Source organism: Pelophylax lessonae (genome assembly GCF_965119305.1).
Source record: "Pelophylax lessonae genome assembly, chromosome: 10".
Classification (NCBI taxonomy): domain Eukaryota; kingdom Metazoa; phylum Chordata; class Amphibia; order Anura; family Ranidae; genus Pelophylax; species Pelophylax lessonae.
In genome coordinates, this window is record NC_138777.1 from 128,301,852 (window position 1) to 128,328,443 (window position 26,592).

Consider the following 26,592-nt stretch of genomic DNA (forward strand, 5'->3'; position numbering starts at 1 on the left):
GTGTGCCTGGGCACACCCTAATCACCCCATGTACATTAACATTATCACTTTTTGTGCAGGTAGGAGGATGGGAAAAATCTCTCTCTTACTGGCTCTGCCATAAGAGAAGTCTTTAAGCACTTGCCTTTCAAAGTGCTGGCAGGGAGATAAATGTGCTGGGGTCATACATACAGTATGTAGACACACACAAAAGCATGTGTTTGAGCTTTGGGGTGCACACCCTAATTTAATTATGCTGCGCACGCCTATGTGACAGAGCGTCTTTGGTGAGAAGCAGAGTTCCAGGAGGAGGGTGACGGCTGTCTCTCCTCCTGTCAGCGCTAGTGAGGGTGTCTTGGGCAGTCGGCCTAGAGGACAAAGGTTGAGCTGAGCTCCAGAGAGGGATCCAGTGTGCTGTGGACCGAGTGGAGCTGCTGGGCAGAAGTTTCCAGGAGAAACAGTATTGTGAGTACTCAAAACTGCCCAGGGGTCTGCCTAGGAGAGGGGACCACTCCAGAAGGTCAGAGGGATCCGGGAGCCAGCTAACCAGTAGAGGAAGGCTTAGAAAGGGGGTGCCAGAGTCTAAGCCCTGTAGATAAGTGCTTGAAAGAGGGCGCCAGTGTGGGCCCTGAAGTGTTCAGCAGCGCAGCAGTAGTACAGGTAGCTACCTCAGCAAGGAGTGCTTAAGGGGGCTCAAAGAGGACTTATTTATGCAAAAAAGCAGTCCAAAGTCAGTTTGGAGTTAACAGGCAGCAAGCCAGCGTTAACGAGCCTCAACCAGCGTTGACCGGCATCTAGCCAGCGTCAAGCCAGCGCCACTCGGCATTTTTCAGTTGTCCCTAGCAATTTGTGCATAGTTGAGCCAAAGGAGTATACCACTCATTCTGTTTTCCCATCCAAGTTCTCAATAAATACAAAAACCCAAAGATACTGGACTGGTCATTGTCTCAGTGCTCACACTTGGAGAACATGCTTAAATGTGCTGTTGTTGCTAGCGGTAACCCAGGCGGAACCATATCCAGCAAAACAGCTGGGAATCCTGCTACAAAAAGGATAAATAACATGGAAAAACATGTACGCAAGCAGATGGGAAGTCCACGTTCAGCAACATGCTGCTCAAATGGAAACTAGGTTTGAGTGTGTGGCAAGCGGAAACAAGCACACTCAACCTCAACGGAGGGTACCGCCAACAAGGCACATTTGAAATAAGGCCTAGGCCCCATCATCCACAATTATTTGTGGGAGCAGGAATTTTTATGTGTCACCTGGCGCATAGGTGGGCGCTGAGCCGTGTCCAGGTCTTGAGGATCAACGATAATGTCCCAAGTCTTCAATAGAGTTAGGCCATTGTCCAGGGAGTCCACCACATAGGTGGAACCATTGCGGGTGACCATAAGCTTGGTAGGGGACCCCCATCTATACACAATCTTATGATTACGAAGAGACTTGGTGATGGTAGTGAGGTTCCTACGTTTCTGGAGTGTATATTGCAATAGGTCTGCAAAGAACTGAAGGTGGTAGTGTTGTAGTCGACATGGTAGAAATGAAGCCACAGGATCACGTCCCTCGGGACATTGTCAGGCAGGTACGATGGCTTGGAAAGGCGATGGATTCTATCTATGGTCACATCCATGGCCGTAGCCTCAGGGAGGAGGGCTTAGAACAGATCCGTGGCAAAGGTGCAGGGTTCCTCCTGCGGGACCGATTCCAGGACCTCTCTTATTTTTAAATTGTTGCATCTTGCCCTTTCCTCCATATTCATCATTTTGGCTTTCAGCCTAGCGAGTTCAATCTCCCTGCTGTCATTAACATCAATCAGCTCATTAATAGTGGAGGCAAATTACCCCATTTTTGTTTTAATATGATCCACTCTGTGTTCAACTGCCTGGAGGTCTTTGCCATATTTGTGCATACAAGAACAAAATCAGTCTGAAGGGAGCTTCTAAGGGACACGAGCATGTCCTTCAATACTGTGCCCAGCACTGGCTGATTATAAGTGGGAAAGTTGTCAATGGAGTAAAAGAGAGCCCTGGTGTCCTCACTGTCATCCCCTGCAGGACTCACCTCCATGCTGCCATAAGCGTCTCCCTAACGAAAACCAGAGGCCTCAGCGCTCCCAGAGTGCAGTATGGAGCTGTAGGATGGTCAGGAGTCTGTCTGGAGACCTGCGCCCTGACCTGGAGATGCAGCCTGAGCGGGGAGAGGAGGAGAGCGGACGGAGCACTGCAGAAGCTGACTGGTGCCATCTTGGCTAGAGGCAGGCAGAGGAGGAGAGAAGAAGACCATCAGTTTTTTGTGGATTGCCACCCTCCCTCTGCTTCATGGTAATGTTCCCTGGCATCCTGGAAGGTAAATGCACCTATTTAGGTGGAGATGGGGTCAGCTGTAAGCCGGGATGGAGCCAGATTGTCCCCTGTAGCCGCAGAGCTCTGTCTTCACGCGTTCACCGCAGGCCACGCCCCCTACAAAGTACATATTTAAAATTTAGAAATGGTAAGCCAATTCAAGTTTGTAAATAGCTAAAATAGCTAAGAAAATACGTACAAACACCACCCGAATACCAGAAAATTTTGGAAAGGGTGCTTCCACCCTCGATCTAAGAAAGTAAATTAGGCAGTATTCACTGGGTGGTGTCCTGGATATACAACTGGTATTAATCAGTGCTACTTTCCAAAAGTCAATGCAGTGTATGGTTTGGATATGGAATATAGACTTTTTACTGTAGGCACAGAAACTCTAACGCAACTTTTAGAATTAAACCATACTCTTTGTTTATTAAAAATATCATAAATGCAATACAATTACCAAAATTCATATAAAATATGCACATAAGGTGTGGTATATGGTTTATTCCCCCGGAGTTGGGTATAATAAGGAGCTGTATGGGTACTGTACAACAACAATTGATATTAGTATCCAAACTCCTTGAAACTGCAATTTCATCTTGACTACACTGTATATGCTCTACATCGGGGATATGCAAACTGTGGCCCTCCAGCTTTTGCAAAATTACAAGTCCCATCATGCCTCTGCCTCTGGATTTCATGTTTGTGGCTGTCAGAGTCTTGCTATGCCTCATGGAACTTTTAGTTCTGCAACAGCTGGAGACCCACAGTTTGCATATCCCTGCTCTACATGTTTTGCAATAGGAATCACTTATTCAGGAGCTTTATAGTGCATCTATATAAATATACAGTACATGATACAACCACATATTACACAATGCAAAGATGCTAAAATAAGTAGGAAATGTGAAAAGCGCTAATACATACTGTACAGCAAAAAGGTATACAACATATGCTTTTCCTGGGCAGGACCCCATTGTGTAATGGCAAAACCAGTCCCGTCATGGATGCGGGGACAGAACATAAACTGGGGAAGAAAAACGTACCAATGACTGAGAGCGTATGTATATACTATCAAAGTGCTGGTCCAAATACCTTTGAGTCAGGGCTTAAAAGAAGCAGCAACATTCTTTTTTTACCTTAGACAAAGATAGATATTAGTCCATTATACAGCCGGATAGATCTTTGGCATATTATGCAACATACTGACAAGGTGCCCCAAGCATCCACGAGCCACACAGGTGTACGCACCAGGCAGTCACATCAAGAAATACCGGAAAGATAAGTTAAAGATGGCTATCAGATATTGCCATCATAGCAAAGAAGTTTCCCATGCAGGATATATGGAGATTTATCGCGATAACATGCAGAGGGTAATGACTAAAAGTACAAGAAAAACACAACAATACGACACATACAGAGTCCGTATGTTGCATAATTTGCCAAGGATCTATCTGTGTGTGTAATGGCACTTTTCCACTGCAAGTACCGGCTCAGCTCTACTCGGCCCTGCTTGGCCCTGCTTGGCCCGGTTTGCTCTTCCACTGCTGGTACCGCATGGTACGGTGTTGGAACGGTTCGGTACGGTACGGTATGGTTTGCTTTTCCACTAAAGTAGTACTAAAGTTAAGTGGGTGGGATAACAACGATTCTCTGACCAATCAGTGGCTAGTAGTGACTGCATGCAAAGGATTGTGGGATATGGTACCGGGTATGGTACCTCTTGGAACCACAATCGAGGTGGTACTGTTTTTGAGAGCCGTACCGTTCGGTTCCATGCAGTGGAAAAGCGCCGCCGTACTGTACCATACCGAACCGTTCCTACACCGTACCATGCGGTACCAGCAGTGGAAAAGCACAAAAGCGAGCCGAACCGTTCGGTTCCATGCAGTGGAAAAGCGCCATAACTGACTAATATCTAGTGACCTTGTCTAAAATAAAAAAAAAAATGTGTTGCTTCTAGTAAGCCCTGACTGAACAGTATTTGGACCAACACTTTGATAGTGGATTAATAAGCCCTCATTCATTGGTGTATTTTCCTTCCCCAGTTTTATGTTCTGCCCCTACATCCACGACAGGACTGGTTTAGGGCTATATCCTGGATATTCACAGAGTAGAGTAGAAGTACCTACATTGTGGGGCGATGTTTATGAAAGGATAAGTGTGCTTCTTCTCGGTGAATATCCAGGATATATCCCTTTGTGTGTTCTATTTGGATCTACTTATTGGAGACTTCCCATTTATCTCACGGTTTTTACACCTGGACTCTATGGGTTATAGGATTTATTTATTAGATCTCTGTTCCCCATTTTGAGCCCGATTAGTCATTCAATGACTACCTCAATTTTTTTAAATGGAAACTCTTTTTTACCCTTTATATAGCTGGCGCTAAGGTGTTTTTATTGGCTATCCAATCGTGCAAGACATCTGTCATTTGATATGACCGATGAAATATGATAGTCTGAATATTTGTCTGACATGTGTATTGCTTGGATCCTCAGGAAGCTGTTACCAGTGAAACGCGTAGATATACAAGCAGATCATGTGATACGTTTTAGATATATTGTTCCATGTATATGACGAGAGATGTTACATATATATACATATGATATATTGCTTGTTTTCTAATAAACATGTTCTATTTTTTATTATGTGTAGTTTCTGTTGATTATATAGGCACAATTAAATCCCCATTTCCAGTGTTGGCAGTTAATTCCCCTCTGCTTCCTTCCCCCTTCCCCCTTCCCCTTTCCTTCCCCTACCTCTTAGTCGCCTCGGGGTTGTTAAATAGTTTTAGTTGCTTTGGTGGTAATAAAATTAACAACAGGTGCACTAGATAGACAACAATGAGACAACCACCAAAACAGGAATGGTTTTACAGGTGGAAGCTGACATTATTTTTCCCAATTCATTCTTTCTGACTGTTTTTCACTAGTTTTGCGTTTGGCTAGGGTCAGTGTCATTACTGGTAGCACGAGGTGATACCTGGACCCTATAGAGGTTGCACAGGCAGTCCAACTCCTCCAGGATGGCACATCAATATGTGCCATTGCCAGAAGGTTTGCTGTGTCTCCCAGCACAGTCTCAAGAGCATGGAGGAGATTCCAGGAGACAGGCAGTTACTCTAGGAGAGCTGGATGGGGCCGTAGAAGGTCCTTAACTCATCAGCAGGACTGGTATCTGTTTTTTTGTGCACAAGGAACAAGATGAGCACTGCCAGAGCCCTACAAAATTACCTCCAGCAGGCCGCTGTTGTTAATAGTTGCATAGTTACATAGTTAGTGAGGCTGAAAAAAGGCATCAGTCCATCCAGTTCAACCTATGATGTGTGTGTGTGTGTTTGCTATTAACCGTACATTGTATACCCCTGTATGTTGTGGTCTATAGTTACAATTTGTGTTTGACCAATCAGAAACAGACTTCATGATGGTGGTCTGAGGGCCCGACGTCCTCTAGTGGGCTCTGTGCTCACTGCCCAAAACCTTGGAGCTCGATTGGCATTTGCCATTGAACACCAGAAATGGCAGGTCTGCCACTGGCAGTCCATATCAGTATTGATATCCAGCATGATATTTTTCCCCATTGAGATCTGATGTGTTTTTAAAGTGTTCCTTTATATTTTTTGAGCAGTATACTAATAACAATAAATATTTTTTTTCTGTCTTTTTTCACAGTTGAAGGGACTTGCTGTCCCAATGATCAAGCCTGATAATGCCAGATAGAAGTTCTTTGTTGGCCTTGAATTCTAGCTTAATGAACCATTTATTTTATTTCAGTGCAATGACACATTTTCTATGCAGCATGGTTGCATAGAAGGAGGAATCTTAGGTGAAAGCTCTTCTGGAAATAGGCATAGGCCTAGTATGCCAAAGGCAAAATTCAGCCATGGATACCAAGGGTATGTAGCACCCTCCTAGATAGGCTGCTAGGACAGTATGCGAATTTAGTTATTTTTGCTCCTCTGTAATCTTTGGGGTGGCTATTGATTTCTTTGGGCTATTATAATTCTCACAGGTTTAACTATCCGCCCCTGCTTTCTAGAGGTTTCTAGAGCAAATGGGAGAGAAGAGTCAAATAAGTAGCTTAAAATGTATTGAGTACCAGCCAATCCCTGGGCGAGGAGGCCCAGTAGGTGGCTGGAGAGGCTGATAAATAGTGTGAACCCCAAAGCAGCAAGGTCTTTCTATTAAAGGGATTCCATTTGTCAGGGGGTGGGGGTGGCTATCCCCTCCCCTGTAGAGGGTTCTACTGAATCAAGTTGCTGTTCTTTGAGGACCCAGCTATGGCAGTGATGGGGGGCCTGCATCTAAAGTCATCTTCAGCACCCTTAGACTTCGTCCGGCATGTCCAGTCTGCAAGGCATCATGTGAAGGCCTCCTGAGGAAGCTGAATGGGCACAGCTCCTCCCTGGCCTTGTGAGTGCTGACAGTGCTGCAAGATCCTGGTGACTGTGTACTATTGGGATATCAGAGCCAAGTAGTGCTTCTTTCATGGGATCCCTAGTCTCTCAAAGGGAACTGTTTTCGGATGATTATCACTGAGAAGTGTAGCACAGTGGAGAGTTTCTTCCTATTGAAACATACAGCCTGGAGTATCGAAAAACCCTGCACCCTCTCCCAATTGTTCAAGTTCTAGCAATAAATCATAAAAGACATCCCCCTAGACCAGGGATCTCCAAACTTTCTAAACAAAGGGACAATTTACCATCCTTCGGGCTTCAGGGGGGCCGGACTGTGGCTATCAGGAGTACAAAATGTCCCAGTATCAGTGGGAGTAAAAAATCCCCCATCATTGGTTTCAGTGGGAGTAATTGTGCCCCATCATTGGTGTAATTGGAGAAATTGTGCCTCATCATTGGCATCATTGGGCCCCATTGTTAATAACACTGGAAGGAACTATGCCCTTCATTGGTGTCATTGAATGAAATAGTGCCCGGTGGGCCATAAAAATGCAAGCAAAGGGGCTGCAGGTTTAAAACCACTGCCCTAGACTGTTTTCTTGTGCCAGTGTGCTTAGGACTGTGCTTTGGTGTTCTGGCAGCCTCCGTACAATTGGGGGAGAACTCAAGTCATTATCATCTATTCTGCAGGTCTCATTCGGGGGACACGGGTAATTAAAAATCTTGAGGTTGATATTGTGTGCCTTACTGACCTATCAATGACCTTCCAGCTAAGGTACAGCATACTGTTTCAAAATACAACATACTGTATATCATAATCTTTTAACTGAAATATTTTACTTTACAGATCGCACAGAAGCACTGGATACCTGCTGGAGGATGAGAGGCACAAATGGGATCTGCACGCATCCAATTAGTGCTCACCGAGTATCACTGAATGAATGCTGCTGTGGACAAGGGCAGGGATGGGGGCCTATTTGTCTCTCCTGTCCACCTAGGCATGGTAAGCAGAAGCTAATGAAAATTTTATTATAAGCGCATGTAAACCCTAATTTATTTTTCAGTGCGTTTAAACCACATATCTCATGTGATAAGAGCAATGTCGTCAGATCCCAGCCTATATCACCAATATGTGACAAACACCAGGTCACTAACGGGTCACAGTCACCAGTATAAGACGATGACACTTTCAGGTTAACTCTGAAAATTAACAGTTTACACACACAACAGCTGCCACAACATGCTGAAACAGACTGACAGACATATTACAGAGGTTAAAATATAGTAGCGCTTCTCAAAGAGACAGGAACACCTTACAGCGATATTAAACCCAAAAGCAAACATTTATTATATTGCAGCTTACTAGTTCTTACATGTGGTGGTTGCATTTGTTTTATTTTTTAGGCTTCTTTTCCTTTATTTTCACCTGGTGATCTGGCCAGTAAGTCTGTTGTTTTTCAACAGAACAAGCTGCCCTGCAGGTATAGCAGTTAGAGGGATGAGAGAAAACATTTAACACTAAAAAAGATGCTTACAATGATCAGCTTGTATTTGTTTATTTATGTAAATTCATTATCCCAAAAGGAACACAAATGTTTGCTGTAACTGCTTATAAAGTGTTAGCTGGAATTTAGCTTCAGTTTGTTCGTGTATTTAAATTTGCTAGTCCATCTAACACTACCCTCTCCCCAGACTGCCAGTGCTTCTGTCTGAAGGTATCTTTCCTCCATCCAGAGTGTAGGCATCCAGAGTTTAGGCACTCTAATACAGGAGGTGTGTTACTGGTAGGGTCACAAGGTGAAAATGAACAAACAAATTCTCCTGCACTCGAAAGTGGTGTGGCGGGAGTGAATCTTTATGGCTCCGGGTATATGCACAGACTTTGTTGCCCTCCCGGGGTCAGGGGATACCCAATGGAAACACTGTAAAAAGAACTAGAAGAGGGTGCACCAACTTTGCGCATTATCCAAGTCGTGTCTATTGATAAAAGAGAAAAGGAATATACTCACAAACAAAAAAGTCTTAAAAGCATTTTTAGTCCACATCTTCCAAATAGCTGACACGTTTCGAGGGGAGATTCCCTCTTCCTCAGAACCCAAGGAAGAGGGTATCTCCCCTCAAAATGTGTCAGCCGTTTGGAAGGTCCCCCTGCGTGCTGGACACAGTGAGTCATTGGTCAGGGGCTGAGAGGTGTAAAAAAGTGATTTGTGATATTCAGCGGAACTCCTTCAGATACAGTTTTTTCCAATTGTACCAATATTTCCCTATTCTCACATGCTACAATCTAATAACCCATGTTTCATCATTCAGTATAAAATTACTTTTTTAAACCAGACTGATTATTATATACTATTGATATATGCCTTTGCAAGAAGTAATGTGCCCCATTAGTCCTCTGCACCTTCCAAGACAGGGATAGGGATACTTGGTGTCTATGTAACCAGTCTTTTCTGATACATCTCTATAAATAAGTCTGTAAGGGTGAAATGTGTCAGAGAGGAGCTGCTTTCAGGAGGGGACTTTCAGTGTGTTTGTGCTGACTTTGTACCATCTTTTGGTGCGCCTTGAGTGGAAACTATAGAGGATTGGTGGAGTTCTGGAACAGTGCCTTTACCCTGGGAAGTCTTCAAATAGACTTTTCTGATATAATCATGTTATCTTGTTATTAATGTACCCTTATCATACCAGGATTTAACATTTAAGAACAGTTTTTTGATCTGCATTGAGAAATAAACAGACAAGAATGTGGATGGCTGATCACTGCTAAAATATCTACAACATATCATTAAGTCTCTGCTTTAATAGGCTGTTGGCTTTTGGGATGTCTTCCTACTGGGTTTAATTACCTGTGCCTGGATCACACTAAAGTGGATCACACTTTACCAATATTATTGATTCTTTCGTTTGAAGTTTAACGTTTATGTACATGTCTGTATTTCTGGTTTTATACCTTACATTATGTCTTTTTTCAATTCTTTTTTGTAATAAAATTCAACTTTTTTATATACATTGTTGGTCCTGATTTAACTTTATTACCACCATATTATCCTTGCCCCAAAGTCCATGTTTTTGATGAGGCAGAGTCCGGACATCTTTTTCTAGCTTCTGGCTTGACTAGATGTGGGACCACTCCCTCACCCAATTTCTATTTTTCATTGTGTCTTAGGGATGTAGCAATGATCAGTGGTTTTATGTGAACCAGTGCCCCCTTTCTCTTTCTCCATTAGTAATGCCTGTCAGTGCATCCTCATCAGTGCTGCCTATTAGTGCCATCTATCAGTGCCCATTAGTGCCGCCCATCAGTTCCCATCATTGCCCATCAGTGCCACCCGTCAGTGCCACCTATCAGTGCCCATCATTGCCACCTATAAGTGCCCATCAGTGCTGCCTATCAGTGGCTATCAGTGCCACAAACAGTGCCCATTAGTGCTGCCTATGAGTGCCCATCAATGTTGCATATCGGTACCACCTATCAGTGCACATCAGTGCTTGCATACCGGTGCCGCCTATCAGTGCTCATCAGTGCCGCCTATCATTGCCCATCAGTGCCACCTATAGGTGCCCATCAGTGCTGCCTATCAGTGCATATCAGTGCCACCAACAGTGCCCATTAGTGCTGCCTATGAGTACCCATCAGTGCCCATCAATGTTTCATAGCGGTGCCACCTATCAGTGCAAATCAGTGCTTGCATACCAGTGCCGCCTATCAGTGCCCATCAGTGTTAGATATTAGTGCCTCATCATCAGTGCCCATCAGTACCACCTCATCAGTGACTATCAGTGCTGCTGCCCTTAGTGCAGCCTCATCAATGCTTACTTATTTATAACATTTTTAACGTAAACAAAGAAAAAATTAATTTTTCTAAATTTTCTACCTTTTTATTTTTTTGTTTAGCAAAAAAGAAACAGTATTGCATGACCGCGCAATTATCATTCAAAATGTGACAGTGCTAAAAGCTGAAAATTGGCCTGGGCAGGAAGAGGGTGAAAGTGCCCTGTATTGAAGTGGTTAATGTCCTGATCCAAGATATTTATCTCAGCAGTGCCTACAAATGTAGCGCTATTCTTTTCACTCTATGTGGCTACTGGGGTATGAGGGATGGTGCCACCTGTATAGTATTTAGGAGCAAAGTCTTTAGAAATCTGTGTGATCAGGACAGGATCTCTAACAAGCGCTAGTGCCTCCACTCAATTAGGGCTTGTCAATAGCAAGTCAAATCCCAAATGAGAAATGTATCATCCACATAGACAGTAATCCACACAGCATTGTATGGTATTTGAAAGTCCATGTATTGAAGAAATAAACAAAAATTGACAAAAAGGCCAGAAGGGGAGGAGGTAATCAATAAGAACAATGTTAAATAAAAAGTTATAAATGCATTAACATGAGTTAAAACATCCCCACAAAATGGGACTCAAATGACAAATGGTTAAAACAACCACATAAGCAATCAAACCCATGTAGCACATCACAGCATGGGCCTGACAGTGTTAGCGCATAGCAGAGTACAGTCCCATTGGTTCTTGTCCAAAGCCCCAACACGTTTCAACTTATCCAAGTCTTCTTCAGGGGGATGCTGGACAATAGGATAATGCATACTGATATCTCTGAAATTATAACATATATTCAAATACATGTATATATGACAATATAACATACACAAGTGGTCTCACACAATGGATAGAAAGAATTACAAAAATGACAAAATTGTGCTGGGAATCCATCCAAGCATAGGAATCAAATACTACATAAAGTTTAGAAAAAAAGAGATATACAAAAATACATCATATACCTGTGTGTGGAGACCAGTGCTCAGGCAAGACTCCTAGTCGTATAAAGTACAGCTTTGTGTCCCTTTGGGAGCCAGGATACAGATGGAGCCCCAATATAGCCCCTGTAGGAGGCACAGCTCCACCTAGATAACAAAATAAACGATAGTCAACCAAGCACATAAGGCTTTCATAATGCCAGCAAAAGTTCTATGTAAAAAAGAAAAGTTCTTTTAAATGTGGTCTTTGTGGTCTTTAATGGACAACCACTATGCAACTGCAAACAGCAAAGAGAGAGCAGTGCCATACACACACTCCCTTAAATGTGGGAGAGGCTCTGGCATGTGACTCGCCAGAGCCAATTTCATCCTTATTGCTGGAAACCAGTTCCAGCTGGCCTACTTAGTAAGAAAGTTAAAAGGATTGCCTCCTTGGATGCTGCCAAAATTGGAGACAGATGTCTCCTATTGTCCCCCACCATCTAAAGCCAGATGTCGAAGCCAGCCAGATGTGCATCATCGCCGGAGGGACTGTAACGTCATAGCTGTAACCGGAAGTTCTGCCGCTGCCATTTTGGAAACGGGTGGTTGCGGCGAAGGTAGGCGCCGACACGGAAGAGTGAATTGGGTGATAACTAGTGCCACCCAAGACACCAGGTGGGTGCAGGACACCCAAAGGTATCCCGACAACCACCGGGGGGGTTCCATTACCCCCCATTATTTGATTCCTATGCTTGGAGGGATTCCCAGCACAATTTTGTCATTTTTGTAATTCTTTCCATCCATTTTGTGATGTTTTGTGCCACGTGGGTTTGATTGCTTATATGGTTGTTTGAACCATTTGTCATTTGAGTCCCACTTTGTGGGGATGTTTTAACTCATGTTAATACATTTATAACTTTTTATTTAACATTGTTCCTATTGATTACAAGATTTCGGGCATCACTCAAAGTCCCACCTCCTCCCCTTCTGGCCTATTTGGCAATTTTTGTCTCTCTATCAGGGACGGATGCCTCCTCTTCATTATTGATATGGCAAACAGTTAGATGGTTGCGAATATTGGTATTTTGGGGGGATACCACTCCCATGCAGAATTTTCTTCTGACTGTGGCCCTTTGCTGTTTATGTGACAATTTTTTCCTTTTTTTTTCTTTTTTCTCTTCCTTTTCACTATGTCGCTGTTCAAGGGTAATGAATGGGATGTTTTGATGCAGAGTTACCAAAAACTGAGCCACGATGAAGTGTTTAAACTTCTATCTGATCTGTCCTTTCTATTTTCCAGTTTAGGAAGTCTGCTGGAAAGAAAGTCAGCTTTATATTGGCATTCAGCTACATTTTAAAGATACATTTGGGAGGGTTACAACCCAAAGTGATTAAGAATTCAAATTTTTCCAAATACTCCCCATGTCTCTGATGAGTTTAGGGAAAAATGGGAGAAAAACCTTAATTTATGTACCAAATAAATGATGTCCTTAGATTACAAACAACAAATGAACAACCTCGATGGGGAGATTTTAAAATATGGTGTCCGCTCTGGGTCCCTTGAAAACTCATCAGAGATATGTGGAACATGAAACAAAACTAAAACTAAAACAGAACCTGGAAACTTTAACTAAACAAACATTGATTAAAAAAGATAAAAAGTTTGAAAGAGATAGACGAGCATTTGCTAATACAAAGGCCTATAGATGGGATACACAAGATCAGAAATGGCCACAAAAACATAATACACAACAATTCAATAACTATGGTGTCTTTTCTTCATCTACTCAGGTATCCACCCTGAGACTTAATCAACAACCCTCTCGTAAAAGGGTCAACTTCAAACCATCTTGGTCCCTCATCGAACAAACGACAGAACAGAAAATCTGACTCCTCACTCTCTAATACACAAGGTGGGACAGGTGATTTTGGTGAGGGGTCTTCTGATTTCCCCTCTCAGGTTTCCATGTGAGGAGTGTAGGGAGCCTCCTCACTTGAACCTGGAGCCACACCTAAGCATTCCACTACACCTAGCACTACACTTATATGGGTTTCTACACCAGCAATTACACTCCCTTTAGATCACAATCGTCCCTTCAAGGGACCCACGACCATAGATACTTTCATGAAACGTTCCTTCCCCAACAAGATGAATTAAAGGTGGTGAACCTTTCTTCTCTTACGCTCTCATATGATCAACTTTATGTCCTCTCTCTCTGTGTCTTAGCTTTTGTCCGCATCATGACATAAACAAATTTTCACTAATTAAAGACTTTTCGCACCAAAAATTATTCTTCAACTGTCACATATGAGGTCAATTCCTGATGTCGATTTGGATCAACTCACTATAAAGGAATGTAGGGCACTAAGAGATCTCACCCTCCAACATGAGGAGGGAGACACTAGTAATCTCATTGGCCAGACTGACCTTGCTCTCGGACATATCTGGTCTGGTTATCGCTGACTCAATGTCCCCGTCCCAACTCAAGAAAAAATCCCCAAAATTTCCCTCTGTATACTCAAATAATCATGTGACAGCCTTTCTACAATGCATCACGAAAGCGATTGAAGCCATCCCTTCTGGATTTTCTAATACTCACAATCTTACCCATACAGAAAAATTAGCTTTGAGTGAGTTAACTAGGGATGAGTCCATCACGATTAAACCAGCTGACAAGGGAGGTAACACTGTTATAATGGACAGCAAGGACTACATAAATTGGTGTTTTAAGATTCTTAATAATCTGAAATGGTACAAAAACCATCATCATCTTGAATTGAGAAATCCAATGCACATTTCTACTCTCTTGTAAACGTTGGTCTTCGTGATTGACTCATCTCTATCCAAACTCACACTTTTTTGAACACCACACAACCTCACACGTCGGTTTTCTATGCTCTTCCCAAGGTACTTAGATCATTGGTTGACCCGGCAGGTAGACCAATAATCTCAGGCAATGGGAATATATCTGAAAATGCGAGTAAATGAATAGACAGTTTTTTAAGACCATTCCTCGTCAGCTTGCCCTCGTACGTCAAAGATACATCTATTTTCTGCAATCTATTGAAGGCATCACGATTTCCCAACATACAATTTTGGCTACAATTGATGTAGAAGCTCTTTACTGCTCTATCCCCCATGACAAGCGATTGGCGGCTATTAAAGTCTTTTTTGAACAGAGCAATGCGCATCCCAAAAAATTGCTTGAGTTTGTCCTCAAGATGTTGAGGTTTATTCTGTTTAACAATGTCTTTGTGTTTGATGATTCCCACTTCCTCCAGGTACAGGACATGGCAGTGGGGACTTGCTGTGCCCCATCCTATGTCAAACTGTACCTGGGTGAGTGGGAACAACATTTTTTGTTATCTGAGGAATTTTCTAAATTTTCCAGACACATTTTGTTGTGGTTAAGGTATATAGATGACGTCTTCATGTTATGCGATGGCTCAATTGAACTAATACATGACTGCCTTAACACTATGAACTCAAATAATCACAATTTGACCTTCACTATGACTTTTGATAAATCCAAAATTAATTTTTTGATATAACAGTAGAAGTTGCACCGGGAGGTCTCCTGGTTAGTGACCTCTTTCACAAGCCCTCTGCGGGCAACACTATACTTCGAGCAGACAATTTTCACCCTCAACCACTTCTTCGTTCTATTCCTTATTCCCATAATGACATCAAATATAAAAAGGCTGCGGACAACTTAAAAAAACATCTTCTGGAGAGTGGTATTCTAAGTCTTGCTTGCGTAAGGCCTTCAACAAGTCACCCGCTCAGTCACGGACTTCATTATTATTCAAAACTACACCTAATGAAAGTGATGATCAGCAACATTCATTGAGGATCATCCCAACATTCAATTTTCAACATGATCTTGCTAGAAAACTAATTTCAAAATATTGGCACCTGTAACAGGCTGATCCGAGAATTGTGCAAATTATACCTCCAACTCCTCTGATCACCTTTAGGAGAGCACCCACTTTGAGGGACAAACTGGTTTCCAGCACTTTTCAATCAAAATCCACTCCTTATAATTCATCTTGTGGCACTTGGGCATGAGGAGCATGCCAATGGTGTGGATTCATTAGATCCTCCAAGTCCCACGCCCTTCCCAATGGCCACATACTCAAAAGCCGACATTATGTCAATTGTCAGTCCCAGGGGGTGGTATACATCATTTATTGTCCTTGTGGGGCCTTCTACGTAGGTAAAACATAAAGAGAATTCTGGCGTAGTATCAAGGAGCATGTAATGGCTGCCATCTCAGGTGACATCTACTCAGCTATTGGGAGACATATGACCAGGGATCACCAATATCATGTTCCTCCTCTCCTTTTCTGGGGCCTGGACGTACATCCTCCGGACCCCAGGGGAGGTGATTGGAACAAAGTACTACTTCAAAAGGAATTCCGCTGGATACAAAAGCTGGAGGCGACTAAACCACCAGGTCTCAATGAAATTATCAGGTATAGACCTTTTCTTGAGGGATTCTCATCTGGAAGATCAGAGCCTCTCATGTAAGGAGGGTTTAAAGTTGAGTTCAAATATATGTGATCTTTTATTATTTTCTGTTGTGGGTAGTTTACAATTGTGTGTTTATGAAGGAATTTTTGGCCCCGGAATTTAATTTAGTATTTGAGTGTTTTGAGACATCGAAACCGCGTTAAAGATATAGATTGATGGTATTTACATGTTGTCCACCAGATGTCGCTGCGGTTGATGATAGTATTGTGACCCCACATAACTAATTCTTGACACTTCCTGTTTACCAATCCTTATTTTTGTCACATTGATATATTAATTCTATATATATTTTGATGAAATTTGGAACTATTTTTTGACATTGATATCTATTTATATATCTGTAATGTGCTAGGTATAAATCTGTGCATTGGATGTCATGCCCCTAGATTCTTTCTTTAGTGTTAGTTCATCCTTGGGCCTTTTTGCTGAGCGAACCCAGGTACTCGGCATGTGTAGCCCCCTCTTGGGTTGTTTGCCAAAAGGGGGGCACACTTGGTGGTTGTTGGGATGCGTTTGGGTGTCCTGTACCCACCTGGTGCCTTGGGTGGCACTAGTTGTCACCCAATTCACTCTTCTGTGTCGGCACCGTCCATCGCCTCAACTGCCCCTTTCTGAAATGGCGGAGGCCGCACTTCTGGTTCTGGCTGGGACATCACTGCCAACCGGCGATGTCGCACATCTGGCTGGCTTCGACATCTGGCTTTAGATGGCGGGGGACAATAGGAGACATCTGTCTCCAATTTTGACAGCATCCAAGTCCAAGTTCTTTTTAACTTTCTTACTAAGTAGGCCTGCTGGAACTGGTTGCCAGTAATAAGGATGGGATTGGCTCTGGCGAGTCACATGACAGAGCCTCTCCCACATTTAAGGGAGTGTGTGTATGGCACTGCTCTCTCTTTGCTGTTTACAGTTGCATGGTGGTTGTATGCTATACCCATTGGGTGCTAATCAGCGTCATTGGTAAGACCACATTTAAAAGAACTTTCCTTTTTCTCTGACATCCTCTGACAGTCGCCGCCCGATGGTATTAGCCTTCACTAATGGGTAATTGCGCCCTCTTCAGGAGCTTGGATAGGCAGATAATTCATTATCAGGTTAATACAAAAAAACTTTTTATAAAGTTGGGGGGAGTACCGCGCTTTAAAAGTGCTTAAATAACATAAATAAAATATATAAATATGTAAATACGTGAAAAAGTGCCAAAGTGCTTCTTAAATAATATTAAAATTGATGTGTCTTAATGTATACAATAATATAATCCGATATGCTTTATACAATAAATATAATAGGTGATGAAATATTCATTAAAAAAATATAAATCTTATTGAAACCAACTATATCAATCCATTATACAGTGAAAAATTTATATAAAATTAAAATCGGTGACTTATTTAAATATAAAAAGTGCTCTAAATAAGTGATAACCAATAAAGTGCTGAAGTGTCCTTTTAAAATTATTTTTATAAATATATAATGTGATGAACGCAATCTTCTTAATCCAAATTTCACATGCAGGTGCTTCGTGCGGTGCCCACTAGGTGTCCTAAGCGCTCACCTCACTGCTCCTTTAAAAGAGCCTTGGGTTGTATTTCCCAGTATGCTGTTCCTTCCTCCTTATTGTGCCATTATAAATCCTTGGTTATATCTCCCTTGTAAATGCAGCTATCTTTCAGGGGATATAAGCGGTTCTTTGTATCTCCAAAAAAATCAAATTGGGGCCAACATAGTGAAGTACGTCCCATAAATTTTATTTAAAAAAGATAGAGTAACACTCACATTGCTTTTCGTCTTGTTTCAAGCATAACATACGATCCTTTGCCGATACGTCACTTCCGGTTGAGCTATCCTACGCGTTACGCTGCGTCATCACGCAGCTTCTTCCAGGGATACCTGCCTACCGTTGTGACGTCCTTTTTAAAGCACTAGAGCCGGAAACGGATGTTCCGTCATTTACCGTATTCACAGCTATTATTCTTTAGACCGGATGTAAACAAACGGCCATTTTATTGGAGTCATATACGTTTCTCATACCTCTAAATGCAATAATGCAATGCAATTTGAGTATCCATCCCCAATTACTTCCTTCATATTAATTAAAACCATATATTTATTAAAACCATATATTTATTTCTGATATTAAAACCTAACTAAAACCTTTTGATACCCGTAAGTGACGTAGCAGCAATGAATATAGTACTAATTATATACATACAACAGTATATTTAATACAACCACAATATAGATACAAATAATTATAAATAATTATACCTTCACCTAACTATATTTCTATATATATACCCTTATGTTTTATTAATTATTTTTCTAACGGCCCTCAATATTTTTATTTATATTCTTCTATCTCTATTCCTTTGGAACCTTTTTCAATCTATTTTTCTAATTAATCTAACCCATTTATAGTATTCACTTATTAATTCTTTAAATATTTTAAATACTACTATAATTTAATGTTAATTAATCCATAATGTATTCCTTAAATAATCTACTTTTTCTGGACTTCGGGGTGTTTTTTTATTTATTCAGATATATCCGTTCCTGTATAAAACCATTTAAAATGTCCTAAAATCTATAATATTTTTAAAAATCACTAATAAAACAATTCAGGTCAAATTCAATATTCAACCCATTTGGTGTCAGACAATCTAATGTATGAATCCAGTAAGATTCCCTTTGACTTAAAGTGCGGATTTTGTGGCTACCTCGCCAATGTTTTTTGTACGGTTCAATCGCCCAAAATCTTAAATGTGTGGGGTCTCTCTTGTGGTATTGGTCGAAATGTCTAGATACACTGTGTCTCTCAAACCCATTTTCAATATTTTTCACATGTTCTTTTATTCTTATTCTTAATAATCTCTTCGTGCGGCCCACATACTGTAGGCCGCAGCTACATTCCAATCCGTAGACCACTCCTTCTGTGTTGCATCCAATAAAATCTTTTATTTTATATACCTTATTATTTCTTGTAGATTTAAACTCGTTTACTTTTCCTTTTGGTTTTGTCCTGAGGCATGCATAGCATCTTTTGCATGGGTAGAACCCTTTTCCTGTGAAAAAAGTGCCTAGTGCTTTGGGAGGATCCATTACTGTTTTTACCAACATATTTCTTATAGTTGGTGCACGTTTATATATAAACGCTGGGTTTTCTGGTAGTATGTTTCTTAGATGTTTATCCTTCTTCAGTATGTGCCAGTGTTTTTTTACGATTTTTTCCACCTTCTTATGTTGCATACTGTATTCCATGACTATAGGTACTTTCTCCATAAATTTGTTCTGAATTTTGTTTTTATCTTCCAGTAGACTCTTCCTCTCTACCTTTTTAACTTCATCAATTTTTCCTTTTATAAACGTTGTTTCGTAGCCTTTTTCTATAAACCTCTTACCTATAATGTCTGCCTGTTGTTCAAACTCTTCTGCTTTGGTACAATTTCTCTTTATTCTCAAGAGTTGGCCTTTTGGGATGTTGAAAATCCAATTTTTGTGATGACAGCTATTGGTTGGCAAGTAACTGTTCTTATCTACTTCTTTAAAGTGGGTACTTGTAATAATTTTACCATTTTCTTGTCTAATCGCTAGATCTAGGTACTTTACTTCAACATTGCTGATCTCCCACGATAATCTGATATTTTTTTCATTTTCATTTAATTTATTTAAAAATTCAATTAAAATCTCCTTTTCTCCTTGCCATAAAATAATTCCGTCATCTATAAACCTTTTGTATAAAATCATTTCTTCTGGTATATCGTTAAAAATATTGTCCTCTTCCCATTGCGCCATAAAAATATTCGCAACACTAGGTGCAAATTTCGAACCCATTGCAACTCCGACTTTCTGATAATAATATATTTTCTTGTACCAAAAGTAGTTTTTCTTTAGACAGAAATCCAGGCATTTGATTAAGAATTTTCTTTGTTTACAGATTAGATTAGTATATTTCCTTAGTGCCCATTTCACGGCTTCGCATGCCTCATGATGATTGATTATGGTATAAAGTGCTGCTACGTCTATTGTGGCCATATAAATATTATTGTTAAAATGAGGTAGATTTTCCATTATTTGGAGGATATGTTTAGTGTCTTTTACATATGCTGTTGTTGCTGGAACTATTGGTTGTAAATAAGTGTCTATATACTGGCCTAGTCTTGCTGTTAGAGACTCTATCCCATTGACTATAGGTCTCGGAGGTGGGTCTTCCTTATTTTTATGTAATTTTGGTATTGTATATATTACAGGGGTTCTGCAAGACTCAGGTACTAGATATTTTGCCTCTTTTTTCGTTAATATATCTTTCTTCAGGCCTAGATGCACTAGTTGTTCTAATTCTTTTCTATATTTTCCAACCGGATTACTCAATAATTTTTCATACGTATTTTCATCTCCCAGCATTTCAGTCATTTTCTCCTCATATTTTTCTTTTGTGACAATCACAATTCCTCCTCCCTTGTCCGCCGGCCTTATTACTATGTCTTTTCTTTTCTTCAATCTGTTCAGGCCTGTTTTCATTGCTCTGGACTCTTCATATTTCTTGATCTTCATACCTTTTACTTCATCTAAAACCAAATCCTTAAAAACACCTATATATCTGTTATCTTTGATCTGTGGATTAAAAGTTGACTTGTTCCTTAAAGTGCTATGTTGAATATCTTCTTTGTTTGAGGTAGTTGTTGTCTGTTTCCCTACATTCCTAATTGAGGTAGTCGTTGTAGCTTTAACTGGATTACTTAATATGTATTTCTTTATATTTAATTGTCTCACATACTTCTGAATACCTATGTATGTGCTAAATTTATCTAGATTTTTTTTCGGTGCATATTTTAATCCCTTGTCTAACACAATCATTTCTTCTTGTGTTATACTTTTTTCACTTAGATTAAACACCCCTTGTCCTATTTGTTTCTTTTCCTTTTGTTGTCTCTTTCTTCCTCTACTTCCTCTCTTTTTTCTGTGTTGTTTCTCTGATTTTTTGGTTCTTCTTTCTTTTTTGGTGTATGGGTATCCTGGCCCTTCTCTAAAAAAGGCCTACTTTGATCTTTTTCTTTTCTTTGTTCTCTAGTTCTTTCTTCCTCTCTATATTGTTGTTGAGGTTCTCTTCTGTTTTCTTCTTGGTAGTTTTCTAATGGAGCATAATAATTTCTGACCGGTATTGGACTTCTTTCTCTTCCTTGAAAATTCTGTTCTGGTGGTCCTCTTCTATATTCATTATAGTATGGCTGTTGAGGTGGTGGGCCCCATCTAGGTGCATTGTTGTAATAAGGTTGTTCTTGCGGAGGGCCCCTTCTTGGTCCATTATAATAGGGTCTCCTATTATTTCTCCAATAGGGCGGTCTCCTCCATCCATTATTTGGGGTATGATGTCCTCTTGGTGCTGTCTGTTCCATATGTCTCGGTGGGTAATATTGGTATCCTCCATTATATTGCGGATTTTGATAATTCTGTTGATATTGTGGTTCTCCATATCCTCTCTGATAATCTCTTGATTCATAATGATTCTGGTGTTCTGATCTTCTCTGTTCAAATCCACTATTCCTTCTTTCCTTATATCTTTCTTCTTGATGTTCAGAGGTATCATGATATGGTGTGGAATTACTGTAATCATTAGATGCTCTTGGGCTTCTTTGTTGTGATCTTGGTGTTTCCATTATACTTATACTTCCTGATCTGATCGGGGTCAAATCTAATCTCACTGTTTTTTCTGGGGTTGAATATGTTGAAATCGGGTCTAGATCATCCAACATGTTCTGCCATTTAAATACTTTATCTTCTTTATAATCATTGATGTCTCTATTATATTTCTTAGTCTTCCTTTGTTGTACCTCTTTGTCTTTGGACATGAGGTCCTTATTCAATTGTGCTGTTAATCTTGTAAATTCCGCTGTTTCTTTATGTGGCTCTAATGCTTCTTTTAATTCTGTTATACAATTTTCTATTCTTTTGAACTTTCTTTGTTTCCTCTTAAGTAAAAATTGGATCAATTCTAGGCCCTTATCATTAAAAAAATGGTACCATTCTTCAACTGCTTCTTTGTCCAATAATCCATCATTTATTGGCACTTCCCATCTTAATCTCCTTGGTACTATTTTTTCTTTTATATATTTATTAAATGTATTGATATCCCACCAAAGGCTTATTTTCTTTTCCATGTTATGTCTAAGTTTTCTAATCAAGCCACCTACATCACCTTCTTTAAAACTGCTTTTAGACTCTGGATTAAATATCTCATCTCACCTATTATATTTATTGTATAAAGCATATCGGATTATATTATTGTATACATTAAGACACATCAATTTTAATATTATTTAAGAAGCACTTTGGCACTTTTTCACGTATTTACATATTTATATATTTTATTTATGTTATTTAAGCACTTTTAAAGCGCGGTACTCCCCCCAACTTTATTTATCTTTATTGTGTAGGTTACCAATTTTAGTACCTGCAGCATTAAAGGTGCCTATTTTGTAGACAATAATTAGAGAAGACAGCGCGAGAATTTCACCAACCCTCTATATTTATAGTTTACAACCAAACAATTAATTCTTGCAGCAGTCATGGAGATCTTTAATTTTGTTGAGGAAAGAGAAATCGATTTTGATGAGATATTTAATCCAGAGTCTAAAAGCAGTTTTAAAGAAGGTGATGTAGGTGGCTTGATTAGAAAACTTAGACATAACATGGAAAAGAAAATAAGCCTTTGGTGGGATATCAATACATTTAATAAATATATAAAAGAAAAAATAGTACCAAGGAGATTAAGATGGGAAGTGCCAATAAATGATGGATTATTGGACAAAGAAGCAGTTGAAGAATGGTACCATTTTTTTAATGATAAGGGCCTAGAATTGATCCAATTTTTACTTAAGAGGAAACAAAGAAAGTTCAAAAGAATAGAAAATTGTATAACAGAATTAAAAGAAGCATTAGAGCCACATAAAGAAACAGCGGAATTTACAAGATTAACAGCACAATTGAATAAGGACCTCATGTCCAAAGACAAAGAGGTACAACAAAGGAAGACTAAGAAATATAATAGAGACATCAATGATTATAAAGAAGATAAAGTATTTAAATGGCAGAACAAGTTGGATGATCTAGACCCGATTTCAACATATTCAACCCCAGAAAAAACAGTGAGATTAGATTTGACCCCGATCAGATCAGGAAGTATAAGTATAATGGAAACACCAAGATCACAACAAAGAAGCCCAAGAGCATCTAATGATTACAGTAATTCCACACCATATCATGATACCTCTGAACATCAAGAAGAAAGATATAAGGAAAGAAGGAATAGTGGATTTGAACAGAGAAGATCAGAACACCAGAATCATTATGAATCAAGAGATTATCAGAGAGGATATGGAGAACCACAATATCAACAGAATTATCAAAATCCGCAATATAATGGAGGATACCAATATTACCCACCGAGACATATGGAACAGACAGCACCAAGAGGACATCATACCCCAAATAATGGATGGAGGAGACCGCCCTATTGGAGAAATAATAGGAGACCCTATTATAATGGACCAAGAAGGGGCCCTCCGCAAGAACAACCTTATTACAACAATGCACCTAGATGGGGCCCACCACCTCAACAGCCATACTATAATGAATATAGAAGAGGACCACCAGAACAGAATTTTCAAGGAAGAGAAAGAAGTCCAATACCGGTCAGAAATTATTATGCTCCATTAGAAAACTACCAAGAAGAAAACAGAAGAGAACCTCAACAACAATATAGAGAGGAAGAAAGAACTAGAGAACAAAGAAAAGAAAAAGATCAAAGTAGGCCTTTTTTAGAGAAGGGCCAGGATACCCATACACCAAAAAAGAAAGAAGAACCAAAAAATCAGAGAAACAACACAGAAAAAAGAGAGGAAGTAGAGGAAGAAAGAGACAACAAAAGGAAAAGAAACAAATAGGACAAGGGGTGTTTAATCTAAGTGAAAAAAGTATAACACAAGAAGAAATGATTGTGTTAGACAAGGGATTAAAATATGCACCGAAAAAAAAATCTAGATAAATTTAGCACATACATAGGTATTCAGAAGTATGTGAGACAATTAAATATAAAGAAATACATATTAAGTAATCCAGTTAAAGCTACAACGACTACCTCAATTAGGAATGTAGGGAAACAGACAACAACTACCTCAAACAAAGAAGATATTCAACATAGCACTTTAAGGAACAAGTCAACTTTTAATCCACAGATCAAAGATAACAGATATATAGGTGTTTTTAAGGATTTGGTTTTAGATGAAGTAAAAGGTATGAAGATCAAGAAATATGAAGAGTCCAGAGCAATGAAAACAGGCCTGAACAGATTGAAGAAAAGAAAAGACATAGTAATAAGGCCGGCGGACAAGGGAGGAGGAATTGTGATTGTCACAAAAGAAAAATATGAGGAGAAAATGACTGAAATGCTGGGAGATGAAAATACGTATGAAAAATTATTGAGTAATCCGGTTGGAAAATATAGAAAAGAATTAGAACAACTAGTGCATCTAGGCCTGAAGAAAGATATATTAACGAAAAAAGAGGCAAAATATCTAGTACCTGAGTCTTGCAGAACCCCTGTAATATATACAATACCAAAATTACATAAAAATAAGGAAGACCCACCTCCGAGACCTATAGTCAATGGGATAGAGTCTCTAACAGCAAGACTAGGCCAGTATATAGACACTTATTTACAACCAATAGTTCCAGCAACAACAGCATATGTAAAAGACACTAAACATATCCTCCAAATAATGGAAAATCTACCTCATTTTAACAATAATATTTATATGGCCACAATAGACGTAGCAGCACTTTATACCATAATCAATCATCATGAGGCATGCGAAGCCGTGAAATGGGCACTAAGGAAATATACTAATCTAATCTGTAAACAAAGAAAATTCTTAATCAAATGCCTGGATTTCTGTCTAAAGAAAAACTACTTTTGGTACAAGAAAATATATTATTATCAGAAAGTCGGAGTTGCAATGGGTTCGAAATTTGCACCTAGTGTTGCGAATATTTTTATGGCGCAATGGGAAGAGGACAATATTTTTAACGATATACCAGAAGAAATGATTTTATACAAAAGGTTTATAGATGACGGAATTATTTTATGGCAAGGAGAAAAGGAGATTTTAATTGAATTTTTAAATAAATTAAATGAAAATGAAAAAAATATCAGATTATCGTGGGAGATCAGCAATGTTGAAGTAAAGTACCTAGATCTAGCGATTAGACAAGAAAATGGTAAAATTATTACAAGTACCCACTTTAAAGAAGTAGATAAGAACAGTTACTTGCCAACCAATAGCTGTCATCACAAAAATTGGATTTTCAACATCCCAAAAGGCCAACTCTTGAGAATAAAGAGAAATTGTACCAAAGCAGAAGAGTTTGAACAACAGGCAGACATTATAGGTAAGAGGTTTATAGAAAAAGGCTACGAAACAACGTTTATAAAAGGAAAAATTGATGAAGTTAAAAAGGTAGAGAGGAAGAGTCTACTGGAAGATAAAAACAAAATTCAGAACAAATTTATGGAGAAAGTACCTATAGTCATGGAATACAGTATGCAACATAAGAAGGTGGAAAAAATCGTAAAAAAACACTGGCACATACTGAAGAAGGATAAACATCTAAGAAACATACTACCAGAAAACCCAGCGTTTATATATAAACGTGCACCAACTATAAGAAATATGTTGGTAAAAACAGTAATGGATCCTCCCAAAGCACTAGGCACTTTTTTCACAGGAAAAGGGTTCTACCCATGCAAAAGATGCTATGCATGCCTCAGGACAAAACCAAAAGGAAAAGTAAACGAGTTTAAATCTACAAGAAATAATAAGGTATATAAAATAAAAGATTTTATTGGATGCAACACAGAAGGAGTGGTCTACGGATTGGAATGTAGCTGCGGCCTACAGTATGTGGGCCGCACGAAGAGATTATTAAGAATAAGAATAAAAGAACATGTGAAAAATATTGAAAATGGGTTTGAGAGACACAGTGTATCTAGACATTTCGACCAATACCACAAGAGAGACCCCACACATTTAAGATTTTGGGCGATTGAACCGTACAAAAAACATTGGCGAGGTAGCCACAAAATCCGCACTTTAAGTCAAAGGGAATCTTACTGGATTCATACATTAGATTGTCTGACACCAAATGGGTTGAATATTGAATTTGACCTGAATTGTTTTATTAGTGATTTTTAAAAATATTATAGATTTTAGGACATTTTAAATGGTTTTATACAGGAACGGATATATCTGAATAAATAAACACACCCCGAAGTCCAGAAAAAGTAGATTATTTAAGGAATACATTATGGATTAATTAACATTAAATTATAGTAGTATTTAAAATATTTAAAGAATTAATAAGTGAATACTATAAATGGGTTAGATTAATTAGAAAAATAGATTGAAAAAGGTTCCAAAGGAATAGAGATAGAAGAATATAAATAAAAATATTGAGGGCCGTTAGAAAAATAATTAATAAAACACAAGGGTATATATATAGAAATATAGTTAGGTGAAGGTATAATTATTT

General features: G+C 39.4%; 1 protein-coding gene across 2 annotated transcripts in view; it reads left to right on the plus strand.

Moving 5' to 3' along the window:
• Nucleotides 1–26,592, plus strand: part of LTBP3 (latent transforming growth factor beta binding protein 3) — a 1,036,617-nt gene that overhangs the window by 880,790 nt on the left and 129,235 nt on the right. For both annotated transcript variants that reach the window (XM_082271069.1, XM_082271070.1), the window contains one exon: nucleotides 7,571–7,726. In XM_082271069.1, coding sequence (XP_082127195.1) covers nucleotides 7,571–7,726 — 156 coding nt within the window. The remainder of the gene's footprint in view (nucleotides 1–7,570; nucleotides 7,727–26,592) is intronic.